Source organism: Pan paniscus, chromosome 19 (genome assembly GCF_029289425.2).
Source record: "Pan paniscus chromosome 19, NHGRI_mPanPan1-v2.0_pri, whole genome shotgun sequence".
In the NCBI taxonomy this organism is placed as follows: domain Eukaryota; kingdom Metazoa; phylum Chordata; class Mammalia; order Primates; family Hominidae; genus Pan; species Pan paniscus.
In genome coordinates this window covers 97,712,762-97,735,983 of record NC_073268.2, presented here as the reverse complement: position 1 = coordinate 97,735,983, position 23,222 = coordinate 97,712,762, and the positions used below count along the sequence as shown (strand labels likewise).

Genomic DNA, 23,222 nt, shown 5'->3' with positions numbered 1-23,222 from the left:
AAATAACCGTGACTGGCCTGCATCCTCCTTATCCGTGGACACTCGGGCTCCCCTCTCTTGGCGGGGGCGGCATCTTGTGACTTACAGCCCCTGCCCTGTCCTCACCTGCCACCCAGAATCCCATGCGGCAGATGGTGCCCACATCTGTCTGGTCTCGGGAGTGACTGTGGGGATGGTTCAGGGCTGGGCACGATGCCACCACCAGGGCCTGTGGGGGCACCGTTGCTATCCCAGAGGCTCCTCCCGCCCTCTCTCCCCTGTGTCGGGAGGCCTGTGGGGTCTTGCCATACCCCCGCCCAGGGCCCTGCTTCTGAGTTGGGGAGGGGGTCCTCAGTTTCGTGCCTGACTGGCGATCAGGGCCGAGGAGGGGTCTGCTGGACTGGGCTCTCTGTAGCAGGAGCTGATTGAATCCCAAAAGACACAATCCCAAGTGCCATCATCCTGAGTGTGGAAATCCCAAAAGGTCAAAATTCCAAAAACCGAATTCAGGAAACAATGATTTAAAAGATTCTTTAGAAGACATTTAGTCTGGGCGCGGTGGCTCACACCTGTAATCCCAGCACTTTGGGAGGCCAAGGCAGGCAGATCACCAGGTCAGGAGTTTGAGACCAGCCTGGCCAACATAGTGAAACCCTGTTTCTACTAAAAATACAAAAAATTAGGCGGGTGTGGTGGCCGGCGCCTGTAGTCCCAGCTCCTCGGGAGGCTGAGGCAGGAGAATGGCATGAACCCGGGAGGCGGAGCTTGCAGTGAGCCGAGAAGCACCGCTGCACTCCAGCCTGGACGACAGAGCAAGACTGTCTCAAAAAAAACAAAAAAAACATTTATTTGCATTTGAAAAGGGATTTATTTGAAAAACATAAAAACTCAATAAAAACTTCAGAGGCCACTTCACACAATAACACAATAAAATAGGCCATGGTAACATACATTGTAACATGGTAACATACATTGTAACATAGTAACATACATTGTAACATGGTAACATACATTGTTGCGGAAACCCTCAGGCTGCTCAGGTTACATACAGTTATGAGCAGATGAACTGTGCTCATAAATAAATGGGGGGCTCACACCTGTAATCCCAGCACTTTGGGAGGCTGAGGCAAGAGGATTGCTTGAGCCCAGGAGTTCAAGGCCAGCTTGGGCAACAAAATGAGACCGCATCTCTACAAAAAATAAAAAATTAGCCAGGCATGGTGGTACACACCTGTAGCCCCAGCTACTGGGAAGGCTGAAGTGAGATGACTGCTTGAGCCCAGGAGTTCGAGGCTGCAGTGAGCTGTGATGGCACCGCTGCACTCCAGCCTGGGTGATAGAGTGAGACCTTATTAAAAAAAAAAAAAAAAGAAATATTATAGGTCGGGCGCGCTGGCTCATGCCTGCAATCCCAGCACTTTGGGAGGCCGAGGCGGATGGATCACAAGGTCAGGAGTTCGAGACCAGCCTGGCCAAGATGGTGAAACCCTGTCTGTACTAAAAATACAAAAATTAGCCAGGCATGGTGGCGGGCATCTGTAATCCAGCTGCTCGGGAGGCTGAGGCAGGAGAATCGCTTGAATCCGGGAGGCAGAAGTTGCAGTGAGCCAAGATCACGCACTGCACTCCAACTTGGGCGACAGAGTGAGACTGCGTCTCAAAAAAATAAATAATAATAATAGGTAAAATGTATTAAAAAGGGAGACATATGAAGCCGTGCTACTATGGTGGGTGAGCATGTGCACCTGGCCGCATCACTGCATTCGTCTGAAATACTGTGACGATGACTTAAGTCTCTTGACAAGATCCGTCAGAAACCTTGATGGTCACCGCCACACGTGCAGTCGCCCACAGAGCCAGGGTCTTGAGAAATTTTATCTTGCCCAAATGCGAATGTACGAACAGGACATCTCTTCATTTTTTGAGGAAGTTCAAGGTTTCCGTGCAGAGCGCAGCGCCGTGGTGATGCACATCCGTGGAGTCAAACACGCAAAAAGTGCAAAGATGAATGAGAACCCTCTAAAGGTCTCCACGCAGTTCACACCTCCAGCACTGGAAATGATTCAGAGATGAAGCGCAGAGCACAGCGAGCTGTAAGAAGTAATGCTGACCATTTAAAATAGTGGGAAAGGGCCGGGCGCGGTGGCTCACACCTGTCATCCCAGCAGTTTGGGAGGCCGAGGCAGGCAGATCACCTGAGGTCAGGAGTTTGAGACCAGCCTGGCCAACATGTTGAAACCCCGTCTCTACTAAAAATACAAAAATTAGCCGGGTGTGATGGCGCGAGTCTGTAATCCCAGCTACTTGGGATTGCTTGAACCTGGGAGGTGGAGGTTGCAGTGAGCCGAGATTGTGCCATGGCCCTCCAGCCTGGGCGACAGAGCGAGACTCTGACTCAAAAAATAAGTAAATAAAATAGTAGGAAAGGCTGGGTGTGGTGGTTCACACCTGTAATTCCAGCACTTTGGGAGGCCAAGGTGGGTGGATCACCTGAGCTCAGGAGTTTGAGACCAGCCTGGCCAATATGGTGAAACCCATCTCTACTAAAATCCAAAAATTAGCAGGGCATGGTGGTGGGCGCCTGTAATCCCAGTTACCTGGGAGGCTAAGGCAGGAGAAGCTTGAACCCGGGAGGCGGAGGTTGCAGTGAGCTGAAATTGTGCCACTGTGCCTGGGTGACAGAGCAAGACTCCATCTCAAAAAAAAAGAAAGAGAAAACTAAGAAAAAAGAAATTGGATTTATGAAAAAGGGTATGGCAGGGCCAGGTGACGGGCAGCTGCACAGAGACAGTCCCTAAGAGCTGGCTGCCTCTCACTACCACATGGTGAGGCTGTGCGTTTCGACGAGTAGCTGCTTTTTTTCTCGTAGGCTGTGGCTCTCCTTGGAGAAGACGCTCACATTCATCTTCTACATGGCACTGCTCTGTTTTGTTTTGTTTTGTTTTGTTTTTGAGATGGAGTTTCACTCTTGTTGCCCAGGCTGGAGTGCAGTGATGTGATCTCAGCTCGGCTCACTGCAGCCTCCGCCTCCCAGGTTCAAGCAATTCTCCTGCCTCAGCCTCCTGAGTAGCTGGTATTACAGGTGCCCGCCACCACGCTGGGTTAATTTTTGTATTTTTAGTGGAGACGGGGTTTCACCATGTTGGCCAGGATGGTCTCGAACTCCTGACCTCAGGTGGTCCACCTGCCTCAGCCTCCCAAAGTGCTGGGATTACAGGCGTGAGCTGTCACTGCTCTTTTTGACATTCTTCTGTGATTCAGCCCGTACCACATGAGCATTCCTGTTAGATTCTCCCGTCTTCTGTGCCGCGCTTCTGTGTTGTTTGGGGTACGGGAGGTCCATTGCGCATGGGCCTCATACACAGACCACAGATTTGGCGGAAATAGTGCTGGTGACGGAGCAACAACACCATCACAAAGCATCCTCTCATCCTGCCATAGGCACGAGTATTTTCGAGCCAGTCAGTAACTTCCCCAGCTTCTTAGGGCAAATGCAGCTGTTAATTCCCTGAACGCTCCGGGGTGTCATCAGCTGGGAAGAACGCCCACGCAGGCAAATGACGCATCTTTAAACGGAAGTTCCTGTCTCATCTGAATTTTCCACCCAGTGTGTTGGGCTGAACAGAAAAGACAAACTTTATTGGTGACATCTTCAAATTCACTGTTAGAAGCCTTGATCACACCTAATTCCAAATCTGTCATGGTTTGGGGACTCTATTGAAATCCATTTTCTTCCACAAAGTCCACCAAATCTTCAAATAAATGTTGATAAGGTGCTGTACTTTTTCCAGTTGTTAATACAGAAACAAGCCAGGAAAGCTCTGGAATTTCCTAATCCAACAGGGGCATGAATTGTATATAGCTGATAAAAATCAGTGGGGATGGAGGCCAGGTGCGGTGGCTCATGCCTATAATCCCAGCACTTTGGGAGGCCGAGGCAGGCGGATCACCTGAGGTCGGGAGTTCAAGACCAGCCTGGCCAACATGGTGAAACCCTGTCTCTACAAAAATACAAATATTAGCTGAGCGTGGTGGTGGACGCTTGTAATCCTTGCTACTCGGGAGACTGAGGCGAGAGAATCGCGTGAACCTGGGAGGCAGAGGTTTCAGTGAACCGAGATCACACCATTGCATTCCATCCTGGGCGACAGAGCGAGACTTGGTCTCAAAAAAAAAAAAAAAAAAAAAAAAAAAAAAAAAAATTCAGCAGGGCTGGTTTTGAAGGTGCCATCCATTAGGCAAAGTGAAGCATGCACTGGTTTTCTGTTAGATTTAGTACTAAATATTAGAATCCATCTTCTCTGGTGATCAGATCCCCAAGGATAGCTCAGCTCACCGCCGAGTGTGCTTTGTAACAGGAAGGAGTATTGGTGTCAGCAAGTGTCTGTTTCTGAGGTTGCTGACCTGGTTGAATTCTTCTTCTTCTCTGACAAAGGACTTTTGTTGTGGTTTGTTGTTTTCTTGAGACAGGGTTTTGCTCTGTGGCCCAAGCTGGAGTGCACTGGTGCAATGGTGGCTCACTGCAGCCTTGACCTCCTGGGCTTAAGCGATCCTCCTGCCTCAGCCTCCCAACAAGCTGGGACCACAGGTTCGAGTCACACTGCTGGATGATTCTTAAATTTTTGTAGGGACGGGGTCTCATTATGTTGTCCAGGTGGGTGACAAACTCCTGGGCTCAAGTGATCCTCCTGTCTCAACCTCCCAAAGCTCTGGGATTACAGGTGTGAGCCACCGCTCCCAGCCAAAGGATTTTTTATTTTTATTTTTTTTTTTGAGACTGAGTCATGCTTTTTTCTCAGGTTGGAGTACGGTGGCACAATCTTGGCTCCCTGCAATCTCTGCCTCCTGGGTTCAAACGATTCTTCTGCCTCAGTCTCCCAAGTAGCTGGGATTACAGGCAAGTGCCACCATGCCCTGCTAATATTTTTTGTATTTTTAGTAGAGATGGGGTTTCGCTATGTTGGCCAGGCTGGTCTCAAACTCCCGACCTCAAGTGATCCACCCACCTCAGCCTCCCAAAGAGTGCTGGGATGACAGGCGGGAGCCACTGTGCCCGCCCCAAAGGCTGTTTTTTTGAAGGCAAGCGTGGCACTGCCTGTGAGGGGTTGGAAGTCTCACGTGATTGAATAATTTGGTGGGGAGATGTGTATTTTTTGCCTGTGTTTTCACTTCTTCTATGATTAAGTTGACACCCAAATCAAAGGCCACCCTTGTCAGCCTGGCCACCATGTGCCTCTCCCTTGAGCACACTTAATTTCCAAATAAAGACAACCTCAGGGTCCCAGCTCTGCCAAACACGACGCAACCCTCCGGTGACTGTGATTTTGGGGATTTTAGATTTCAGGGATTTCAGCATATTCTGGATGATGGTGTTGAGACGGTGTCTTTTGGGATTATGATCCAAGCCCCTCCTTAATCACTCCCAGGGCAGTTCCTGCTCTTGGGGTCAGGGTGTCCTTTGGACACAGCCTTTGTCCTGGGAGGCTGGGGGCAGATGGGCCCAAGTGACCAGCCAGATGGGGGATGCCGGGCCTCTGAAGAACTGCGTCGCATGGGGGCCTGGCGTCAGGTGGCCTGCTGCCCCTCAGATGCGTCTGAGCCACAAGTGTGCGCACGCGTCCCCGGCCACGGTTCCCCCAGCCCCAGGAGCCTTGCATCATAGAAAAGTGAATGCTTGATCCCAGGCACAGGATCTGTCCTTTCATTTCTGGGGGATGTGGGGGAGGAGGGGTGAGGGGGGAGACAGGAGGGGTTGGCGGGGGGAGACAGGTGGGCTGGGCCTGGGTTCTGTGCAGGTGGGGCTTGGCTGACACCCGGCTTCCGTGTCTCCACCTGGAAAAGTGACTCTGTGTCTCTGCTTAGGAATTCCGTTCCTCTCAGAATGTTCTGTGTCTGGGCCCCTGTGCAAACCTTTGCAGAGAAATCCTGTTCCCCAGCCCACAAAGTTCTGTCTGCCTCACAGTGGTTCGTAGGGGGGCACAGAGTACCCCTTCCTCCCTTCTCCTGTCCCAGGAACCCCAAGAATCTTACTACTTCAGCCTGCAACTGAGAGGTAGGGGTATTTGTTACAGACAATGGGGACCACTCTTGGCTTCCCAGGGACACTGGCCTGACCCTGGACATGCTGACTCCCCCAGTACCGTCTGCCCTTGACTCAGCGGCACGCCTGCCAGGGTTGCGCCAGTTCCTTCCTGCATGGGATCCTGTTTGCATCACCAGACGGGGGAAAGGGGACCCTGGTGCCAGGAGGTCCACAGATGCCCTGCCGAGGCCCACCTGCTGGCCACCCAGGCAGAGAGGCCCCTGTCTGTCTGCCTTTGGGGCCAGAGCCCACTTCCAGCCTGCTGAGCACCCCTTGTGCCGCACCTTTCCACGTGGCAGTGCCAGGGGGCGCCTCAGGTCCCCAGAGACATTGGATGAGGAATGAGCTCTTCATGGTGTGAGCAGTGGAGGGTTCTGGCTGTGATAGGGGAGTTCCCCAGGACAGCCTGTTGTGGAGACAGTCCCTGTTCTGGGAGGATCTGGGCGGCTTCCCAGAGGGGGCATCCCTGGTGGCAGAGCACGAAGGAGGTCTGGGGGAATGGGCAGTGAGCTGCCGGGGGTACTGAGGAGTAGGACGGGGGGAGCATTGGGATCGGGGGAGCCCTAGGATGGGGTGGGAGCACTAGGATGGGGGAGTCCTAGGATTGGGGGGGAGCACTAGAATGTGGGAGTGGGGCGCCTGTCCCCACCCAGCGTTGACACAGGGATGTCAAACTGTTCACTTAAAAAAATATATTGAGGTATAATTCACATAACACAAAATAACCATCTTACAGCAAACAGCTCAGGGGCTTGTAGAACATTCACCAAGGTGTGGAAACCACCACTGCTTCTAGTTCCAGAACATTCTCATCAGCCCAGAAGGAAGCCCCGCACCCATCAGTGGTCCCTCCCCATCCCCCTCCCCTCAGCCACCCACGCACTTTCTGTGTCTGGATTTGCCTGTCTGGACACCGAGTATACACAGAGCTGTGTGCTGTCCCCCCGGGAGGCACCAGGCTGGTCCGCGGTGGTCCCACGGCAGCATGAGGACTCACTTGTTATTTCCCATTAAAAAAATCATGGCCCTCCTCATGGGTCAGCTGCTCACCTTCCTCAGGGGCTTGAGCTGTCGGACCAGAGGGACATGCCCCTCCAGGTAGACTGGGGAAACTGAGGCACCGGGCATTTTGAGGCTGGGCTGGTGGGGGCTGACTGCCGTTGCAGCGGGGGTTCCTGAGTACCCTGTGCCTTGGGCCCTGCCTCTGAAGAAACCCTGGACAAGCAGAGAGCCCGGACAGGTGTGAGCAGGGAGCAGAGCTCATGGGGGCACAGGCTCCAGGCACCCAGGGCTGTTGTGAGCCCACGGCCATGGGAGCCAAGCCCAGGGTGGGCTGGGGGTGCCGCGGGCAGTGCTTTTAGAAGTGGCTGTGATCTAGGTCAGGAATGGCCATGGTGGGTGACACTGCAGATCCCCGGGGAGGCGTGAGCAGGGTCCTCCTGGGCCAGTGCCTTGGGGTGGAGGTTGGAGGCCTGCGAGGGGCTGGAGGATGTGGAGAGAAGACAAGGGATTGGAGGTGGGGTTTCCTCAGGGGGCTGGGGTGTGAGGGTGGGGGAAGGGGTTAGGTTTCCCACAGGCTGGGGAGGGCAGGAGGCAGGACCGCATGGGGAACTAGCCTCAGCTGTGTGTGGTTGGGAAACTCCAGGGCAGTCCGATGGAGGTGTTGGGTGTGGGCGGTGGCCACTGGGCCTGGTGGCGGGGCTGGAGGCTGCGGTGGTGGGTGATGTGCTGGGGTCAGGGAAGGGAACCTGCACCAGCTCAGGGGAGGAGGGTCCAGCCCGGGATGGGTGGGCTGCGGACAATGGAGGGGGTGCCCAGAAGCTGGAGGAGGCTGGCGGGGCTGCCCCGGCCCCGGAATGCAGCTCTCGGGACGGCCATCCCTTTTGCTCACCAGTCATGGGACGCATTCAACCCAGAGCTCGGCCAGGGTGCTCCCAGGACAGAGCCTGGGTCGCTGCCCCATCGCTGGCCTGGCCAAGGCACCTCCACCCCCAGTCTCCGTGTCTCCCTCACCTGGGGACACCTCGCCAACTGCCCAACTGGGGGCTATTCCCAGGCTCCTCACTAGCAGGGTCATCTGCTCCTTGGACCCTCGGGTGGGCCCCGCTGGCTCAGAGCAGGACTGTGGACACAGGCAAGGGTGTGCGTGAGTGTGCACGTGAGTGTGTGCATATGCGAATCTCCATGAGTGAGCGTGAGTGGGAGCGTGTGCATTTGTGTGTGTGCATGTGTGTGAGAGCACGTGTGTGTGTGTGTGCAAGTGTGTGCCAGTGTGTCTGTATGCTCCTTCCCTCCCTTGCCCCAGGTGTGCCGCAGGCACCTCAGGGCGTTGGTGTCCCCTCCCACACTGTATCCAGTGCCTTCCATTGGGGGAACCCCCGGGGCTCATCCCCAGGTACCTCGTCCCGGAGCCATGTGTGGCTTCAAGTCCAGCCGGTCGTTCTAGAGGCTGGTACTGGTCCAGCAGACGTTCCCTGTGAGCTGGCCTGGGCTGTGGTCTTGAGCAGGAAGGGTCCCTGTGGACGGGGGTGGGCTCCTCCGAGGACCACATCAGGCGCTTTGCAAGATGCCGGGAGTGTTGGGACAGCATGTCAGGATGGAGGAGCAAGTGGGAGGCTGAGCGTGGTGGGGGCAGCAGAGAGTGGACGGATACCCCAGGGCAGGTGGCCATTCTGCGTCCAGCGCAGCTCTGTAAAGGCAGCAGTGATGGGATCAGGTTTGAGTGATAATCAAATACAATCATACATCGTCTGATTCTAAACGCAGTGCATGCTTGTTGTAGAAAACGTGCAAGTACAGGATGCAACCAACTGGATTTCTACCTCCCAAGACAAACTCTTCACGCTTTGGGGTATTTTTTCCCAGCTTTCTTCTGTTTTTTTTTTTTTTTTGACAAAGTTGTGATCAGGATTTGTAAATAGTTATATGTCCTGCTTGTTTCTACCCTTACTGAGGGTAGAGGGAAGAGAACCAAACGGCGCATGGTGACCGTGTGTAATTTCACTAATTCTAACACCTGTATATGAGACGTCAAAGCTCATCAAATATGTATATGCACATCTGTCTATACACCAGGCCCTACAGTCACGATGACACGTTTCCCTCATGCCCTGGTCCTGGGAGTCCTGCACGTCCTGCTTCTTTTCCTTAGCATAACGTCATTGATATCTTCTCGTTTGTTTAAAACACCTTCTTTTCTTTGAGACAGGGTCTTGCTCCATCACCCAGGCTCGAGTGCAGTGGCATGACCTCAGCTCACTGCAACCTCCACACCTGGGCTTAAGCGATCCTCCGACCTCAGCCTCCGGAGTAGCTGGGACCACAGGCGTGTGCCACTATGCCTGGCTAATTTTATTTATTTATTTTTTAAATGGGGTTTCGCCATGTTGGCCAGGCTGGTCTCAAACTCTTAAGTTCAAGCAATCCGCCAGTCTTGGCATCCTGGGATTACAGATGTTAGCCACCTTACCGGGCCTAAAACATAGTCTTAAATTCACTTTTTATGGCTTATTTTGCAGATATACCATTGTTTTTATTTCATCATTCTTTCACTGTTGAACATTTAGGCTCTTTTTTACTTTTTTTTTTTTTTTTTGAGATGGAGTCTCGCTCTGTCACCCAGGCTGGAGTGCAGTGGTGAGATCTCAGCTCACTGCAACCTCTGCCTTCCGGGTTCAAGCGATTCTCCTGCCTCAGCCTCCCGAGTAGCTGGGACTACAGGTACCTGCCACCACGCCTGGCTAATTTTTGTATTTTTGGTAGAGACAAGGTTTCACCGTGTTAGCCAGGATGGTCTCGATCTCCCGACTTCGTGATCTGTCCGCCTCGGCCTCCCAGAGTGCTGAGATTACAGGCGGGAGCCACCAGGCCTGGCCTCTTTTTTGCTCTTATAAATACCACTGCAATGAACATCTTTGTGCAAATAGCTTTTTCCGTCTGCGGCGTTCACTTTCTCATTCCTTACTTTATTTTTATTCTGGATGCATGTGCCCTCTAGGTTATTTTCTTAGTGTAAATTTCCAGACATGGAATTACTTGGCTGGAGAGAAGGCAGGTCCACAGGCTGTTCTGATTTAACATCCACCAAACGGCCTGGGTAGCCGGTTCTGATTTACTGGCTTCTACAAACTCCCGCTGTCTGGAAGCTGGACGTGTTATAATTGTGCATTTCTTTATGATCAAGGCTGAACATTTTCTCACGGATTGGGCAGTTTGGTTTTTTGTTGTTGTTTGTTTGTTTTGAGACAGCGTCTTGCTCTGTCATCCAGGCTGGAGTGCAGTGGTGCGATCTGGGCGGCTCACTACAACCTCTACCTCTTGGGTTCAAGCCATTCTCCTGCCTCAGCCTCCCAAGTAGCTGGGACTACAGGCACCTGCCACCATGCCCGGCTAATTTTTGTATTTTTAGTAGAGACAAGGTTTCGCCATGTTGGCCAGGCTGGTCTCAAACTCCTGACCTCAAGTGATCCACCCACCTCGGCCTCCCAAAGTGCTGGGATTACAGGTGTGAGCCACCGTGCCCTGCCGGGTTGGGCAATTTGTATTTCCTCATTTGTGAGCTGACTTCACGTAGTTTGCTTGTTTGTGGTTTTTGTTTTTGGGACAGGGTCTCACTCTGTCACCCAGGCTGCGGTCCAGTGGCTCAATCTTGGCTCACTGCAACCTCCACCTCCTGGGCTCAAGTGATCCTCCCACCTCGGCCTCCTGAGTAGCTGGGACCACAGGTGTGCATCACCACGCCCAGCTAATTTTTATTTATTTATTTATTTTAATATGGAGTCTCGCTCTCTTGCCTAGGCTGGAGTACAATGGTGTGATCTTGGCTCACTGCAACCTCCACCTCCTGAGTTCAAGTCATTCTCCTGCCTCAGCCTCCCAAGTAGCTGGGATTACAGGTGTCCACCACCACACCCGGCCAATTTTTGTATTTTTTTGTAGAGAAGAGATTTGGCCATGTTGCCCAGGCTGGTCTCGAACTCCTGACCTCGAGTGATCCGCCTGCCTCAGCCTCCCAAAGTGCTGGGATTGTGGGTGTGAGCCACCGCGCTCAGTCTTGTTTATGTTTGGGGTCTTAACGTATTCGTTATTTTTTACTGATTGTGTGCTCTGTGTAGTCATGACATCAGCTCTTTGACATATTTTCTGTAAATTGCTTTTTCCGGTTCGCTGTGTGCCTTTAATTTGAGGGCTTTTATCGAACACCCTTTTTTTTTTTTTTTTTGAGATGGAGTTTTGCTCTCGTTGCCGAGGCTGGAGTGCAATGGCACGATTTCCGCTCACTGCAACCTCCGCCTCCCAGGTTCAAGCAATTCTCCTGTCTCAGCCTCCCGAGTAGCTAGGATTACAGAAGCATGCCACCACGCCCGGCTAATTTGTGTATTTTTAGTAGAGACGGGGTTTCATCATATTGGTCAGGCTGGCCTCAAAGTCCTGACCTCAGGTGATCCGCCCACTTCAGCCTCCCAAAGTGCTGGGATTACAGGCGTGAGCCACTGCGCCCAGCCGGAACAGACATTTTTACGGAGCCAAAGCCTTCAATATTTTCTTTTGCGATCCCTTCAATTGCTTTTAGCTTACAAATCCTTCTCCATTCAGAAATCTAATATTTACCTATTTTCTTTTAAGATGCTGTAATCTATCTTAGAATCATTTAATCTGAAGTTATGCAGTCAGGCTTTTTTTTTTTCTTTTTTCTTTTTCTTTCTTTTTTTTTTTTTTTTGATGGAGTCTCACTCTATCGATAGCCCAGGCAGGAGTACAGTGGCACAATCTTGACTCACTGCATTTTCCACCTTGGGAGTTCAAGCGATTTTCCCGCCTCAGCCTCCTGAGTAGCTGGGATTACAGGCACCTGCCACCACACCCGGCTAATTTGTGTGTTTTTAGTAGAGGCGGAGTTTCACCATGTTGGCCAGGATGGTCTCGAACTCCTGACCTCAAGTGATCCACCCACCTCGGCCTCCCAAAGTGTTGGGATTACAGGCGTGAGCCACCGCGCCCGGCCTGAAGTCAGGCTTTTCATGGAGTGTGGAATCCTCTGCGTGGCCAGGCCCAGATTTTGGTGGGTTTGTGCCCCAGCACTGTGAGGTTCTAATTATTGTAGCTTTTGACGCTGGAAGGGCAGATTTCCTGTCTGTGCTTTCTTTCACGCCGTTAGCTTCTTTCACCCGGGAGCTTCGTCTAAGGCAGTGTCTTTAATGGGCACCAGCACGCTGGACTTTGTAGCTTGTGATTCACAGGAGCGAGCTGGGCTCTCAGACTCTGCCACACTCTCCGGTGTGGATTTGATGAAGACAGAAGCTTTAGTAACAGTGAAGGCGAACTCCTCCCACGCTGGAAATGTGAATGGCGGGGGGTGCGGCACTGAGAGTGGGTGGGCTCAAGGGAGCCCTGTGGGCTCCTGCGGGCCCCCTGCCCGGCCCCCTTGCCCCTCCATTGTCCCAGCTGCAGCGGCCCCGCCTGGGGGTGCCTCCAGGGGCCACTGTGTCCTCTCGGCCACCCACAGGCCTGCTCTTCCCTGATGATGTGGCCACCCTCTCCCCAGGGTCCCGGCTACCTTGCCCCAGGTGTGAACACCCGACCAGCACAGAGCGATGGAGAGGGCAGTGTGGGGCTGGGACAAGGGGCCTTGACCTTTACCCCCAGGCTCCCATCTGCAGCTTTGCTGATCCTGATCCATTTGTTTGTGTGATTTGGGGACATTTTGGGGGCATTTTTGGGAGGTGTGGGCCAGGCTGGGTCTGTGCAAGAGACGCTGGCTGTTGGTGCCACAAAAGGTGAAAGAGGCTGCCTCGGGGAGGGGAGTGAGCCCCAAGTTCCTGGAGGGGTGCACTTAGCCACTTAGCAGGAAGCTTCCTGAAGGGCCGAGCGGGGACAGGGGTGGGGGCAGAGAGCCACACCTTGTGTGCTGGCCACCCTGGCCACCCGTCCCTGCAGGAAGGCAGCTTGGGTGGAGGAAGCATGCAGGGGCAACCCTGGGCACCGTGCTCACCCTGGGTGCACCTGCTGTTGTGGGGGGAATGGCTGGGAGCCTTGGAATCTCAGACTGAGCTAGCATGTGGGGGTCACGCCCGCACCCACGGGGCATGCATGCCAGGCACACCCGATGGGTGAGCAGAGCCTGGAGCCCCGGGCAGGCAGGGCCCAAGGTTCCAGAAGAGGCAGTGTGGGTGGAGAGAATGGAGGCCTCGCCTTACCCCGTGGGGATCACACCCCATGGCCACCCACCGTGGGGCCCCTGGACTCCACACAGTCCTGGCCTCATCAGGGGTGGGGATTGCTAACTGTGGGGCGACGTGCTGAGGAGAGAGGCTGTGAAGCCAGAGGGTTCGAGGAGGCTGGAGGACCAGGTGTGGCCACAGGAGGCGGGGCTGCATGGCTGGGGGAAGTGGGGCTGCGTGGACACGGGGGGTGGGGGCTGCATGGCTGGGGGAAGTGGGGCTGTGTGGACACGGGAGGCAGGGGCTGCGTGGACACAAGGGGTGGGGGCTGCATGGCCCCAGGCAGAGCTGGATGGGGTTGAGGGGAAGTGCATTTGGACCCAACACAGAAAACTTCCTAACTCTTGGCTTTGACCAGGGTCACCCTGTGCTGCAGTGAGCACCCGGTCCTAGGGACAGCCCTGTAGAAGCTGGGCCAGGTCAGGTGACGTGTCCTGGGACTCCAGGGTCCCGCACAGGCTGCCTGGGACCTGGGGCTGCTGGAGGCGGCTTCCGCCTGGGACGTGTGCACGTTGCGGGGGTGGGGGCTCACCGAGCCAGGTGTGGCCAAGGGCTTGGGCTGTGGGGCCATTCTCAGGCTCAGCCAGGCCACTCTCGGAACTCTCCCATGGCCTTCGAGGGAAGGCCGTGTGCCGGCAACGCGGCAGCACCCCAAGCTGGGATCCCCCAGCTCTGTGCTGAGTAGGCGCCATCCTGGACCACGCCTGTGTTTTGAGCTGAGGCCACGCTGTGCCTGGAGCTGGCCTCCCTGTTCCTCTGTGTGTGGCCCAGAGTCCCAGGAGCCTCCTGTCCTTTCCACTGCGTGTGTAAAATGGCTGAGAGTGCCACCTGGTGGGCGTGAGGGTCACGCCGACGATGCGTCCACACCTCCATGGATAGGGTGGTTACAAGTCAAGTGGACTTTGGAGGACGGGGACAGGGAGGCTGGCTGGCTGGGGCGGGGGTGGGGCTGGGTCCTTACTGCTCAGGGAGGCTCACAGGTGAGAAGCCACTCCCAGGAGGGTGGGACTGACTCAAAGCCGGCAGCCTGTTGTGGGGGTGTCTCCACCCCAAGCACCTCCTTCTCTTCCCTGCTCTTGGTCCCCTGCCAGCTCCCTGTGGCTGGCTCTGCCTCTTCCCACCCCAACCTCTCAGCAGAGCCAATGCTCCAGAGCTGGACAATGGCCAAATAGACATTAACTTTGAAACTGGAGGCCAAGGCGGGAGGATTGATTGAACCCAGGAGTTTGAGACCAGCCTGGACAACATAGTGAGACCTGTCTCTACAAAAAAATGTAAAAATTAGCGGGTGTGGTGGTGCAAGGCTGTGGTCTGAGCTACTTGGGAGGCTAAGGTGGGAGGATTATTTGAGCCCAGGAGTTTGAGGCTGCCATGAGCCGTGATTGCACCACTGCGCTCCAGCCTGGGTGACAGAGCGAGATTCTGTCTCAAAAAAAAAAGAAAAGAAAAAGAAAAAAAAAGAGCGGGCCTGGTAGCTCACGCCTGTAATCCCAGCATTTTGGGAGGCCAAGGTGGGTGGATCACCTGAAGTCAGGAGTTTGAGACCAGCCTGGCTAACATAGTGAAACCCCATTTCTACTAAAAATACAAAAATTAGCCGGGGGTGATGGTGGCAGGTGCCTGTAATCCCAGCTACTTGGGGGGCTGAGGTGGGAGAATCACTTGAACTGGGGAGGTGGAGGTTGCAGTGAGCTGAGATCATGCCACTGCACTCTAGCCTGGGTGACAGAGTGAGACTCTATCAAGAAAGAAAGAAAGAGAGGGAGAGAGAGAGAGAGGGAGAAACAGAGAGAAAAAAGAAAGAAAGAAAAAAAGTAAGTAACTGCTGGCACTAGAGGCCTCTAGGGTTAGCCTGGGCAGAGTCCTTGAAGCTGACCTGGACCTGCCCCCAGCGCGTCCAGCCACGTGTTCACAGCAGATGTACCCTCACCACCCCACCTTGGGACCAGCTGGTGCCAGGCCTGAGCCACTGCATCTGAGCATGTCTTTGAGGACTGATGGCGGCCCTCTGGGGACCTGCCCAGCCACCAGGCTTTCCATGGCACCCCCACCCTTGCTGGGCCTGTCTTGTGTCCCAGGAGGCACAGGGGTTGGGGGCAGATACCACAAAGGCTTTGCTGGGGAGCCCCTTGGAAGGGCTGTTGTGTGAGTTTCCTGTGGCCGCTGTGGCCACTGATTACAGATTTCATGGAGTCTATTATTGTAGGTTCTGGAGGCCAGAAATTGAAAGTCACTTACTTTCTTTTCTTTTGGGGGGGACAGAGTCTCTGTCGCCCAGACTGGAGTGCAGTGGCTCAATCTCAGCTCACTGCAACCTCCGTCTCCTGGGTTCCAGCAATTCTCCTGCCTCAGCCTCCCAGGTAGCTGGGATTACAGGCACACGCCACCATGCCCGGCTAGTTTTTTGTATTTTTAGTAGAGACGGGATTTCACCATGTTGGCCAGGCTGGTCTTGAACTCCTAACCTCAGGTGATCCACCCATCTTGGCCTCCGAAGTGGTGGGATTACAGGTGTGAGCCACCGCTCCCGGCCGGAAGTCACTTTCATGGGCTATAGTCAATGCGGTGGAGGCTGGGCTCTGGGGAGAGTCCACCCCTGGCCTTTCCAGCCCCTTGCATCCACGGCTCCTAGCCCCCATGGCCCCACGGCTCAGGGCCCCCACAGCCCCACGGCTCACGGCCCCCACGGCCCCACAGCTCACGGTCCCCACGGTCCCCACGGCTCATGGGCCCCACGGCTTACGGCCCCACAGTTCACAGTCCCCACGGCCCCACAGTTCACAGTCCCCACGGCCCCACGGCTCACGGTCCCCACAGCTCACGGCCCCATGGTCCCACGGCCCCACGGTCCCCCGGCCCCACGGTCTCTGATTCTGCAGTCACTTCTCTCATCTCCAGTTCTTGCCTCCCTCGTCCAAAGACCCTCGGGATGACCCTGGCTTGCCTGGCAATCCGGGCTAATGGCCCCGCCTCAGGTCCTTACCTTAATCCCGCCTGCAAAGCTCCTTTTGCCATGCAAGGCACCCAGAGTCTCAAGTTTCGAGGATCGGGAGGTGGACAGCTCTAGGAGCCGTTGTTCTGCATACACCAGGTGCCCCCTTACCAAATCTGGAGCAATTTGAGAATCAAACTAAACAATTATAGTAACACATTACAGCTCATTGGAATGAAAAGGAGCGCCTAAGTGTGACGTAAATAAATGGGAATGATAGTGTCTTGGGCACTGATACCAAAAAAGCAAGTGGGGGTGAAGGCCCTGCCCTCCCTCACGGCAGAGTGCACACCAGGAGACGCAGCAGGAACAGTAGAAACAGTCACCAGCCAGGTCCGGTGGCACATGCCTGTCACACCCATCATCCCAGCTACCCGGGAGGCTGGGCGGGGAGGACTGCTTGAGGCCAGGAGTTCCAGGCTGCAGTGAGCTGTGATCACCCCACTGCATTCCCATCTGGACAACACAGTGAGACCCCATCTCTAAAACAAAAAGAAATAGAGTCATCCTTTGGGGGTCCCGAGGGTGGCTGATTCAGGGCCAGTGGACAAGGCTGGTGGACAGAGGACTCATGGGCTGTGACAGTCCTGGTGCATTTTACCCACCATGGGTGAGGCCCTGGTTCCTTGTGTGGACAATGGCCTAAGAAGCCACAGCCTGGACACGTGTGTGCATGCTGGTGTCACGGTGTATCCACTGCAGGCTCACATAGGCACCCTCCAGCCCAGTTGCAGAGGAGGCAGAACTGCCCCCATTCTCACCATGGCCAGGGGCACAGCCTCAGCAGCGCAGTGGAGGGCTGGGGCATCAGCAGGGGTCACCAGGGTTGGGGGGTCTGCTTTGAAGTGACCTTTCAGTGCAGCTACTTGGGCTCTTGTAAGGCCTGCGGGAGGACCAGGGACCGCGGTATGGCCAAGCCAGGCTTGGAAGAGCCTGGGGGCCGCGCAGCATGTGTGGCAGCAGAGGGCCGGGCTTGGAAGAGCCTGGGGGACACCGTGCAGCGTGTGTGGTAGCAGAGGGTTGAACAGTGGGATGCTGGTTTAAATGGGCTTTCAAGAAGTTTCAGAAACAAAGCCGTGTGCAACTTGTGTCTTCCTGGGCACGAGTTTCTGGGCTGAGGTCCCAGGTACCCCTTCTCGTATCTGGGAAGAGTGAGGCATTAATGAGAGGGACAGGCAAGCAGACCCTACAGAGGCCTCCCCACCTGCTAGTGGGGGCTGGTCCCAAGGAGATAAGTGGGGCCTCCCACGTGACTTTTGGAGGGGCAGGCATGGCATCTGGAGCAGGGCAGTGGAGCTGGCAGAGCCAGGCCACCCTTTGGGTGTGCTTGTGACATCCCTGAGCCTCAGTTTTCATACTTGTAAAATGAGGATGATGATACCTACTGAGCAGGCCGGTTGTGGGGACTGAGCCAGGGGATGTGTGTGCACGTGTGCATTCATGTGTGTGTGTTTGCATGTGCGGGTGTGTGTGCCTGTGGGTGTGCACACGTGTGGGTGTGTGGGGTGCGTGCATGCGTGTGTGCGCACGTGTGGGTGTGTGCGCGTGCGCACGTGTGGGGGGTGTGCATGTGTGTGTGCCTACACGTGTGGTATCTGTCTACGCATGTGTGGTTATATGTGTGTGCGTGTATGGGTATGTGTGCACATGTGTGCGTTATCTGCACGCGTGGGGTGTGTGTGCGCTCACGTGGGTGTGCACGTGCAAGTGTGTGGGTATTGTGTGCACATGGGTGTGTGCGTGCACGTGGGTGTGCATGCGCGTGTGGGTATCTGTGTATGTGTGCACATGTGTGGGTGTGTGCACGCATGTGTGGGTTTGCGCGTGTGGGTATCTGCGTGCGTGGGTGTGTGTGTGGGTGTGCATGTATGGATATGTGTGTGGGTATGTGTGGATGTGTGGGTATGTGTGTGTGTTGTGCGTGTGGGTGTGCATGTGTGTGGGTATGTGCGTGTGGGGGTATATGTGTGCACGTGTGTGTGCGCACGTGTATGCACGTGTGAATGCATTATGTCTGCACGAGGGTGTGTGCATGCATGTGTGCATGTGGGTGTGTGTGCGTGCATGCACATGCATCTGTGGGTGTGTTTGCATGTGTATGGGTATGTGCACGCACGTGTGGGGGTGTGTGTGCACGTGTGCCCGTGTGTCCATGGGAGTGTGTGCGTGTGGATATGTGTGGGTGTGCATGTGTGGGTATGTGTGCATGTGTGTGGATATGTGTGCACATGTGTGGGTGGGTGTTCACGTGCATGTGTGGGTATGTCTGTGCATGTGTGTGGGTATGTGCGTGTGGGTGGATATGTGTGCATGTGGGGGTGTGGGGGTGTGCACGCATGTGTGGGTGTGTGTGCATGTGGGTGTGCGTGTGGGTGTGGGTATGTGTGCGTGTGTGCGGGGTATGTCTGCACACGTATGTGCGTGTGTGCGCACAGGTGTGGGTCTGGGTGCACGTGGGTGTGGGTTTGCGTGCATGTGGGTGCGTGTACGTGTGTGGGGGTGTGTGCACGCGTGTGGGTGTCTGCGTGTGGATTGTGCGTGCGTGTGGCTGTGTGTGCACGTGTGCCCGTGTGTATGTGCACATGTGGGTATATGCGTGTGCGGGTATGGGTGTGCACACGTGTGATATATACACATGCATATGTGTGTGTGCATGTCTGTGCATGAACGTTCATGTCGGCCTGTGTATAGTGTGTGCACATGGTCACACGTATGGTTGTATGCATGCTACATGTGCATGTATGTTTCGCGTTTTCATGAGGTGTGTGCATGTGTGTTTCATGTGTTTTCATGCATGCACATACGTGGGCACGTTTGTGTGCTGGATTGTTACAACAGGTGTCATGGTTCCCAGGGCACTAGTCCTGGCCCTTGGCATCTGGGGTCAGAGCCTGGTCTGTCTTACAAGCTGACAGCCAGCGGGGCCCAGGTAGCAGGTGCCTCTGATGAGGGCACAGAGAAGGCTCCAGGAATGCAGAGGCGGCGGTGGGTGCACTCGGCTGTGGGTGCCAGAGTGGCCGAGAGCAGGTGGGCCTGAGGGAGGCATCAGCCTGCGGCCGACTGTGGGAACCCCCCTCCTCTGCCCAGGGTCCTCTCGTGGCCACAAGGACAGGGCTGGGCGCACTGGTGTCCTGGACAAACCACCTCGCTTCCACGGGACCCAGTGTCCTCATCTGCAAAGTGGAGTGGTAGTAATTCCTTTTTTTTTTTTTTAAGGTGGAGTCTTACTCTGTCACCCAGGCTGGAGTGCAGTGGTGCCATCTCGGCTCACTGCAGCCTCCGCCTCCTGGGTTCGAGCAATTCTCCTGTGTCAGCCTCTCGTGTAGCTGGGATTACAGGCTTGTGCCACCACACCCAGCTAATTTTTTTATTTTTAGTAGAAATGGGGTTTCGCTATGTTGGCCAGGCTGGTCTCGAACTCCTGACCTCAAGTGATCCACCCGCCTTGGCCTCCCAAAGTGCTGAGATTACAGGCATGAGCCACCGCGCCCGGCAAGGGTGGTAGTGATTCTGATGAGGGAGGGTCTCTGGAGCTTCGGACAGCCGCTCTGACCCTCAGATGGGAACCGCTGTGGTTTCTGCTGCTCTGGGCACTGGTAGGGACTCCAGAAACTGACCGCTTCTGTGGATTTGAAAGCCTAGGTGTGCCGTCTCTCCTTGCAACCCTCTGGCTCTGGCTGGCTTGTGTGGCCAGTCCCCCACCCCTACACATCCACCTTCAGGGACACAACCTTGTGCTCATGGGCAGGCCTGCCTGGTGCCCCTGCCCACCTCTGCCCTCCACTGAGTCAGCACGTGGTGCTGAATGACCCCCCATGGCCGCCCAGCACTGGGACCTGGGCCTTCTAGAGGGGAGGGGGGACTCAGAGCAGGGCTGTGCCCCAGGGCCAGCTGCCTCAGTGCGGGGAAGGACCAGGCATGGGATGGCATCTTGCTGGGGGGAGCCCAGGGTAGCTGAGGTGGGGTCCTGGAGGTGGGGTAGGCTGAGGCCAGCTGCCTGCATTCAGGGGAGGACCAGGGAAGGGATGGGGCCCTGGGAGGGGAGCCCAGGGTGGCTGAGGTGGGGTCTGAAAAGGTCGTCGGTGGGAAGGCTGAGGCCAGCTGCCTCCATTCGGGGGAGGACCAGGGAGGGGATGGGGCCATGGGAGGGGAGCCCAGGGTGGCCGAGGTTGGTTCCGAAGGGGAGGTTGAGGGGGAGGCTGAGGTCGGGCCTCCTGGGGCTGCTCTTTGCCCAGCAGGTGGCCTGTCCAGCCCCAGGGCTCTGCTGGCTCTGAGGACAGGAGGCCAGATCCTGGCCCCAAAAGGCCACAAATAGGTTCCTTCACTCATCCAGTGTGTCCCATGAGGGAAGGGCCCGCCAGGAGAGGGGCCAGGAGGGCATGGGCGAAGGTGTTAGAGGGGTGTGGACTGATGCCAGGCGGGCACCAGATGGAGCCTGGGAGATGGGCACCATGGCAACTCGCAGTTCCGGAGGACGCTGGCTGCTTTGGAGGGCGGGGCCTGTTGAGTGCCTCGTGAGCCCCTGCCTGTGTTCCTGCCGTTGGGGTATGAGAACACAGGGGGGCTTACCCGGTGTGCAGGGTGTCCTTACACACATGACACGCATGCCCGCACATCCTGGAAACCTCGCCTGGGATGACATCTGTTCACGGCCCTACCCGTTGGCTCATCTCCACATGTGGCAGAGCTGGTTTCCTTCCCCGGTGACCCAGGTCTTGCTTTGCTGGCCGCCCCCTGCCTCCTGGTCCCCACGGCCCTGTCTGGTCCTCACTCCAAGCCGTCCTGGTTCCCTCTTCCTCGTGTGTGGGGAACAACCTGGAGACCTGAGCAGGAAGCCTAGGCTGCCCTCACTGTCTTCTAGCTCACGCCACCTCCAGGCAGCCTTCCCAGATGCCCCATTAGCCTGCAGCCCTGGCAGAGCATGCCAGATGAGGTCAGCTGTGCCACCTCGGGCAGCCCTGCCCACACTGACTCTATTTCTTGGCTCGTCCAGTGGGGTAGAGATGACAACACCTTTGGGGGTGTGCTGGGCCAGGAGATGGGGTGTTGGGTGTTGGGAGCTGAGAAGTTGCAGGTGCTCAGTGGCAAAAGGCACTGGGGGTGGCCGGAAAATCTCCAGGGCCAAGTGGAGGGCAGCCGGACAGAAAGCTCCTAGGGAAGGGCACGGATTGGAGCTGGGTGCGGTGGGACGGGGCAGGCCCAGGGGATAGAGCCAGCGGGTCAGTGTGCCCTCCCCTGCCCAGGGGACACCAAGGCTGGCCCCCACCATGCCATCCTGTGGGCAGCAGATGGACCGAGCTTTCTCGAAGCCTGGCTCAGCTCAGGTGTCCTGATTTGGAAGCCGGGCTCAGCTCAATACTCCGACGTTGGGAGGGATGCTGTACTGTCAGGTCCCCTCTGGGATGAGGGGCTCCATGGACCAGCAGCTGCAGAACAGGGTTTCCCCATGGTTCCCAGGACAGAAGCAGCACCAGAGGGGCCTGGCAGTGGGTTTGGCAAGGGGACGGATTCGAGGCAGCAGGTGGCACACGGGAGCCCTGCTGCCTGGCAGAGGCAGCACCACCTTCTCAGGGACAGTGAGGTCCCCGCACCTCAGAGGCTGGAAGGGCCTTGAGCCCCCGCTGTCCAGAGCCTGGTGTGTGGCCAGCAGATAGCAGCCAGCAACATGGTCTCCCGTGTTTGACAGAGTCCATGTTCCCTTCCCAGCCCCAGAGGGGCAAGGTGGGGTGACTGGGATCCGGGAGGGAGATGGGGGTCCCCCTGTAGCCCCTGAGACCCTGACCTCTCAGGGGTATCTGAACCCCAGAATTGGGAACTGGGCAGGCTCTGGTCACTCTGCCAACCCTATGTCCCCCTGGCGAAGCCAGGGTGGTGTCCAGTGGCTGGCTGCAGGACTGCAGGCTCTGGCCACCTGCTCGCCACACTGTGAGGTGTGGGGTCTGGGGTGAGAGGTCAGGGTGCTGAGGCCCAGCCTGGAATGCAGCAAGTCCAGGTGGGGCTGTGGAGCCCAGAGCAGGGGCAGGGGCCTGGCCGGCCCTCAGCCATGGCCACTCTCACCGCACTGCTCTCCCGCAGACGGCGCCCCGCTCAGCGAGCTGTCCTGGCCATCCTCTCTCGCCGTGGTGGCTGTGTCTTTCTCCGGGCTCTTCGCCGTCATCGTCCTCATGCTGGCCTGCCTGTGCTGTAAGAAGGGCGGTATCGGGTTCAAGGTGAGGCCTGGGGGCCGCGGGAGCTGCCGTGGGATCCCGCAGGCGAGGCCTGTAGCGTCCACTTGACCCTGAGCTTCCCTCCTTCCCGGGGCCTGGCTGCTGGGTGGCCGTAGTTGCTGTGGGGCCACCTGGGGACCACGTGGACCCTGGCCCAGGGACTCCATAGCTCCTCCTCAGGGACCTGCCCCAGCTTCCTCGACTTTGAGGCCCTCTGGTGGGGGCGTGGTCTGACGCTCCCACTCCAGCCTGGGGTTGGGCCCGAGCACTCACGCAGGCTGAGGACAGCCTTGCAGGGGGCGTCGGGGGCTCTGGAGCTGGTGTGGGAGGGGGCTTGCCTCCCTAGAGGCCCGACTCCTGGTGGAGGAGCTGCCTCTGCAAGGGGCTCTCACGTCCCTCCGAATTCAATCTGCAAAGGGGAGTCCGGGCTGCCCAGACAAGCTTCCCGGCACAGGGACCTTCTTGCCAGTTGGAGTCACCTTGCGCGGGGTATCTTCTGCCCTCTGGAGGGGACAGTGTGTGATGCTAGAGCCCAGCCTGCTGGTTAGGGAGCCCCGCCAAGGGTGAGGCCTGGCCTCACTAGGCTGCCCCTCTGGAGGCCAAGGCCCCTGGCCAAGGACAGGTGCCAAGCACTGCTCCTCCCCCTGCAAACCTCCAGCCCACCTCCAGCTGTAACTCTGAGCAGCAGGGAGGGCCAGGCAGAAGGAACCCCGGCCAGCATCGCCTCCCCCTCCCAGAGTCTC

General features: G+C 56.4%; 1 protein-coding gene and 1 pseudogene across 6 annotated transcripts in view; both read left to right on the top strand.

Annotated features, from left to right (window-relative positions):
* The window catches only part of AATK (apoptosis associated tyrosine kinase), a 48,663-nt gene that overhangs the window by 9,138 nt on the left and 16,303 nt on the right, over positions 1-23,222 (top strand). For 3 of the 6 annotated variants that reach the window (XM_003831132.5, XM_008956526.5, XM_008956527.5), the window contains exon 2: positions 22,349-22,482. The exons of the other annotated variants lie outside the window; for them this stretch is intronic. In XM_003831132.5, the coding sequence (XP_003831180.2) occupies positions 22,349-22,482 (134 nt within the window). The remainder of the gene's footprint in view (positions 1-22,348; positions 22,483-23,222) is intronic. 6 annotated transcript variants of the gene reach the window in all.
* Positions 12,175-13,428, top strand: LOC134729479 (uncharacterized; annotated as a pseudogene).